The following is a 6,489-nucleotide window of genomic DNA, read 5'->3' on the forward strand; positions in this document are numbered from 1 at the left end:
AGTTTCACAGAAGGGCCCTGGAAGTTAACCTACGACCATGCCGTCGTCTGTGGTGGTCGTGGTCTAGTCATGAAACCGTCGCCGCATGTAACATGAACACGGCGGACCGACCGACCGAGTCTTCACGCTCGGTCGCATCCATGCTACACGTATACGTATTTGCTCCGTCATGCCCAAGAAGCTGCATCCATGCTCCTGGCCGGACTCACACGTACTAGCTAGTAACGCGTTTCTGCCAGCACCTTTCTTGACTGATTAGTGCCTATACCATGCATCCCGCTCCCAGTCGTCATTGCTATATGGAGTATTTAATTTGGTAATAAAAAGTTTCAAAGGCTGTGTTCGGGACCCCGGCATGCAAAACAGAGCACACGTTATTGCACGATTAATTATATATTAACTAACTTATTTTTTAAAAAGGATTAATATGATTTTTTAAAATAACTTTCGTATAGAAATTTTTGCAAAAAAACACATCATTTAGCAGCTTGAAAAGCGTGCGTGCTGAAAACGAGAGATGTGAGTTGGAAAAATTGGGATAAGAACTCAGCCGAAGAAAGTTTCGTTGTCTACAAAATACATACCCAAAGTTTTGTCGTTGTAGACATATAAAATTGGGAATTCATACCACGATATAGACATTTATATGCCACAGGTTCTTACAATGCATGCATCAAAATACATACAATTTGCGCCAATCAGGTGCTGGCAAGGAGGAATTTAAGCAATTCTATTTTCTTTTAACTAAATTTCGGAAAATCTCGTGTTTTTATGGTTAAAGTTGTAGAAAACCAATGCTTATATGATGTATGACACATAATGTCTCAATGTTGTATAAAACCCCACCTTAATTAAAATCTTGATAAATGTCAGCATATTTTAAACAAAATTTTGAAAATAGGAAAGAATTAAACTATCAACCTTAGTAAAGAACTTCACCATTAAAAATTTTATATATTAATTTTGTGCTCAAAATGCTTAAGGTGGCATTATGTAAAACTTTCAAACCATAATATTTGGGGTTAAGTGGCTCATGTAATAATACCTATGATTTCTTTTTTGCAATTTTGACCATAAAACCTAGGTATGCTTAAATTTACTCTTTTTTATAAATAAATTAACCATTTAGATGACTGAAATGATTTTTTTAATCTTAGTGTTTGCTAAATAAATAAAAAAAACTTATAATGGAATGGATATGCTACCTCTATCCCAAAATATATACTCCCTCATTCCCTAAATGTTTAATGCCGTTGACTTTGTTAAATATGTTTGACCATTCGTCTTATTCAAAAACTTTTGTGAAATATGTAAAACTATATGTATACATAAAAATATATTTAACAATGAATCAAATGATAGAAAAAGAATTAATAATTACTTAAACTTTTTGAATAAGACGAACAGTCAAACATGTTTAAAAAAAGTCAACGGCGTGAAACATTTAGGGATGGAGGGAGTAGTAATTTTTACAAAGAATATAGACATATTCAGATTCATAAGTAAAAAAGCTTATATTCTGCTCTCTCCCGTTCAAGTTAAAAGTCGTTTTGATTTTTTTCAAAATTAAACTGTTTCAAGTTTGACTAATCTTGTAGAAAAAAATAGCAACATTTTCAACTTAAAATAAATATATTATGAAAATATATTCAATTATAGATTTTAATGGAACTAATTTGGTGTTATAAAAACGGAGTAGAACCAAGGAGTATATATAACGTAAATGGTAAATATAACTGCTGCAAAAGCTGTAGCTACTTCCTCTCGCGAGCCGCACATGCAGGCTACTACTACTAGTAGTACGCGAGAAATTGGGATGCATATGCGACGGCGAGGCATAGCTAGCTTCCAGCTACCTTCCTGCGGCCTCCCCGGAACATTCTCCTGACTCTCATCCATCCACAGTCTTTCTGTCGACTGCAAGAGAAAACTTGCAGCAACTTCTTCACTTCCTCTGTTACAATTCCTAGGAAATGACCAGGGCCCTCTATCTCCATGGCCTATATATACTGCTACCAACAAACCGTTTCTCTCGAGCATATTATATAGTTAGTGTGCAATTATGGCTAAGCTTAATTAGCTAGCTAGCCATATAGTTTGATTAATTGTTCAGTTCGGCAGACAGGTACTTTCAGTTGCGTTCATTTTTATCTCATCTTAATTATTGTGTGTATAAATATTCGTCTAGTTAATTAGCAATCGAGCTTATTTTCAGTCATTAGTTACATATTACTGCTCGTGTAACTATTTCTGAAAATATTGTTCTTGCACGTACGCCCTGCAAGCAGATGATCGATTTTACTTCTTGGTTCTGAAGATCGATCGATGTCGGTGCGAAGGCCACGGGTAGAGGAGGAGGTCGACGACGATGATCAGGATGGGAGCAGCGGTTCGGCCGAGGAACATCAGCAGCGACGCTATGGCGCCAGGCGTCTCCGCCCTGTGCTCTCCTTCAGATCGTTAGTTCAACTCATTTCTCTTCAATTTTTTCCTCGTCAAATTTTCATGTTGATCGATCGATCACTTTGCAAGCCTCGTCAAATTTGATTACGGTTTATTGGCAAGATTCAGTTCCATGCTTCTTCTCCTGTCCATTGAGATATATAAATCATAATCTCGATCTCTTGATCACTCTGGATATGTAGAGATATGAACAGTATTGTATCTATTATATTTGCATATTATGCATGCTTATATTAATTTAGTTCAACTGGAACTTCGAACAAATTCAATAATTACTTGAAGCGAACTGGGTGTGTGATAGTTGTGTGCTCTTTCTGCAGGGTGGTGAGAAGGGCAGTGGCAGCGGAAACAATTCAACAAATTGTTCTTAACCTGGAACCGGTCATTCGTAGGGTGGTAAGTTAATATTAATTCATCTATACACTATAACTATGCTATACAGTACAAGTATACTATAGTCACATTTGAATTCGCGATAATATTTTAGCAATTCCCTTTCCCATGTATTAGGCCTCGATTTATTAGTCATTTTCAATGGAGAAATAATTAATGATTATTTTTCATGTGTGAGACGTTGGATTCAAATTAAGTTATTCACTTTCTGTGGATTGTAGAGAAAGCGAATTTTAATAAATTTGTCTAGAATCAATAAAACTTACATTACCTGTTATGCATCCGCACATATGAATGACTATTTGTTCTTCTTGTAGTTGTATACCATTTCCTTCTCTTGTATGTGTGAATTTCATTATGCTTTTCAGTTTTTAGTGCACATATATGAACATTCATTTAACCCTTTTTCTTTTGGATGATTTTTCTTTTTTACCTTCTTAGGTGCGTGAGGAAATTCGGAACATATTTCCCCAGTATGGTCATGACTTACCACATAGGTATGGTGAAATAAAATTTCTCAATCTCTCTCTATCTCTGAAAATTAATTGCGAGGTTTTGAATTAAAACAAGATGCATATATATAGCACAAGGCCAGAGGTTAGTATAATGAAACTTTGTAAGATTACTGAAACAAATGGCAAACATTTTTATTCTGCAAATTTGGATGTACAAAAACAAGTTTTGAGCAATACGCATGGAAATAGTACTTGTTAAACATATTCAACACATAATCTGACAATAAAACCATCTCTATCAGATCTCTTCCATTACAAATCCAAGATGTAGGGGTCTCACCTCCATTGAAGCTTGTCTTCACCAAGCAGCTCAAGCTACCAATCTTCACCAACAACAAGCTCGTCGACATCGACAACAATCCAATAGAAATCCAGCTTGTTGACACAAGGACCAACCTCATTGTAACACCATCAAACACTCACCTAGGATATTCAGCAATAAAACTGGAAGTACTTGTCCTAGATGGCGATTTCCGATACGATGAAGACGGCGCTAGGTGGACTGATGATCAATTCAGCACCGCGATTGTCAAGGCTCGGGAAGGGAGGAGGCCATTGCTAGTGGGTACAGTCAGTGTGACCATGAGCAACCATGGAGTTGCAGTGATTGATGATGTATCATTCACTGACAATTCAAGCTGGATCAGGAGCAGGAAGTTCAGAATCGGTGTGCGCGTTGTCATGCTGACAGACAGTTGCGGATTGAGGATCCAAGAGGCAGTGAGTGAGAGCTTCACAGTCAAAGATCATCGAGGCGAATGTAAGTTCGATGAACAGATCATATTAAGTACAACAATAGAAGGAACAAATTATTAATCACAGAGTTCCTTTTACCTGCAGTGTACAAGAAGCATTTCCCTCCTTTGCTGACGGACAACGTCTGGAGGCTGAGGAACATAGGCAAAGATGGGCCAATCGACAAGAGATTGGAGGCCGAGGGGATCAAGAACGTCCAGGACTTCTTGAAGCTTAACACCATGAATCCCAACAAGCTTAAAAGTGTAGGTTCTCCTGTTTCAATTTTGTTCAAACACCTTGGGGGATTATAGTTCATAATTTGTATAATACAAATTATTTCTGCTTTAATTTGTTCTGTTGTGCACACACTGTTCAGCTTGTTGGCATGTCAGATCGGCAGTGGAGCGCGACATTGAAGCAAGCAAAATCATGTGACATGGGAGGGAAATGCTATGTTTTCAAATCTGAAGGTTGTGAGATTAAATTCAACCCCATAGGAGAGATCTTAGCAGTGAGATTCGGCGGTCGGATGTGCTCTTTGCATGAACTGCTTCCACACCAAATGGTAACTTCCTTCATTCCACCAAATTAATTAATCCCTGTATGGTCAATGAAATTTGATTGTCTTACTAATTTCTTAAGATTACCTTAAATTTGCTTTGATCTCAATTGCAGGTCCAAATCAAGCAATTGGTCAGCCAAGCATACCAACAGTGGGATCAGATGGAGGAAGTGCAGAATGAGATGGCACTTGTTGATAAAAGCTTAATTCCATTTCATGATGAAAAGCCCATGATTTCTTCAGGCATGCCAAGTAATGAAATTGCTGTAGCTCCCTGACTTTGTCAGCTTTATTTTTAATTTCAAAAAAGCATGCATTGATTCCTTGGACCTTATTATTTGCAGGCTATATCAATCAAGCAGAGGGATTGATGGAGAATTCAGGATGGGAGCCAAGTGAGATGAGCCAGGAAAGCATGATCAGCTCTGCATCTCAGAATGCCATGTATGTTGACAGCTTGGGAACTGCAACAACCTCAACTGCTGAAATGGTGACCAATAACATCAGCACTCTAGAACCTGCATCAACTGTTCCAGATTCTGCTTTGTACAGCTGGAATTCGGGCATGGCTGCTGATGATCACTTCAGCTGGCAGAACAACACAAACCTTGTACCCTGGGATCATGCTAATTGATCATTGCTATCTGGAGTCCGAACAAATTAATCCTAATTGCTATCGGTTTAGATAGCTAGTGTTGTTATGCTTTTACTCAAATAATAAATATGTACATATTGAGGGAGCTGTTTTTTTTTCTCTAATCTTAGGTTGTTTGGCTCTTATCTTTTCTTAACCTTGATGAGTGCATTTTGTAGCAATATCTACTGGTCAAGTTAGTTATTATGAAAAAAAAATAGAGGGTCACATACGTCTTCCCCATTAATTAATGCAATACTGGTAGCTCGTATATACTAGCACTGGTGGAGAAACCATCTTTCGTCGGTCGGGCTAATTCCACAATAGTCCCGGTTGCAACAAAAACCGGGACTAAAGATCATCTTTAGTCCCGGTTAAAAAGGGTAATGGGCATATTTGATATTTGATCATCTTTAGTCCCGGTTCAAATGCTGTCAGGACCTGTCAGGCCCCCCCGGGATCTTTAGTCCCGGTTGGTAAAGATCGTAACTTTAGTGCCGGTTGGTGTTACCAACCGGGACTAAAGATCCCGGCGATCTTTAGCCCCGGTTCATAACATTAACCGGGACTAAAGTCCCACCCCAATATATATGTCTTCTTCCTCCTTCAGCCCGAGCAAGCTTCAAAATTTCTTTAAAAAAGAGGGGAGGTCATGCCAAAATTTCTAATGAATTTATTTTGGTGATTATATACAAATCGGAGGTGCCTAAAAGGTTAGCAACTTCATCCTCCAATGTTTTTTTTTTCATATTACATTTGGAGCTATGTTTTGCACACTTTTTTGTCTCCAAAATTTTGTTGTTAGTTGATGAGAAAGAAAATTTGTGTGGAGAAGAAAGAATATATAGAAATTTAGTTTATTTGCTAAAGAAGGTTTTATAAAATAGTTGAGAAGGAAAATATAGTGAAAGTTAATCTTGAATAATAGAAAACAAAGTAAAATGAAAAAATAAAATAAGTACAACACATTAATATTAGTTTAAAACTTTATAAATAGTAAATATATAATTATTCGGTGTAATATTTCATAATTTTTGTATGAATAATGATATGTCATTATTGTGTGACTGTTGAAAGAGTTTGTAATTATTTTATAATTATTGTATGACTGTCATTATTGTACGAAAAATTATGTGTGTACGATTTTTTTTCATGTCATGTAGATGGATCGGCAATGTATGTAT

General features: G+C 37.0%; 1 protein-coding gene across 2 annotated transcripts; it reads left to right on the forward strand.

The window, feature by feature from the left end:
* The first annotated feature begins 2,040 nt into the window (after positions 1 to 2,040).
* Positions 2,041 to 5,481, forward strand: LOC127782681 (protein SAR DEFICIENT 1-like). 2 transcript variants are annotated; one of them, XM_052309946.1, is made up of 9 exons: positions 2,041 to 2,125; positions 2,289 to 2,459; positions 2,784 to 2,859; positions 3,298 to 3,353; positions 3,614 to 4,131; positions 4,212 to 4,372; positions 4,486 to 4,674; positions 4,785 to 4,923; positions 5,016 to 5,481. In XM_052309946.1, exons 2-9 carry the CDS (start codon positions 2,326 to 2,328, stop codon positions 5,303 to 5,305), a joined length of 1,563 nt encoding a protein of 520 aa, XP_052165906.1. In that variant the 5' UTR covers positions 2,041 to 2,125; positions 2,289 to 2,325; the 3' UTR covers positions 5,306 to 5,481. The 2 variants fall into 2 exon arrangements, with proteins under 2 accessions (XP_052165906.1, XP_052165908.1); XM_052309948.1 differs by having other exon boundaries at positions 2,318 to 2,459.
* The last annotated feature ends 1,008 nt before the right edge of the window (positions 5,482 to 6,489 follow it).

The sequence above is a fragment of the Oryza glaberrima genome, chromosome 8 (assembly GCF_000147395.1).
Source record: "Oryza glaberrima chromosome 8, OglaRS2, whole genome shotgun sequence".
In the NCBI taxonomy this organism is placed as follows: Eukaryota; Viridiplantae; Streptophyta; class Magnoliopsida; order Poales; family Poaceae; genus Oryza; species Oryza glaberrima.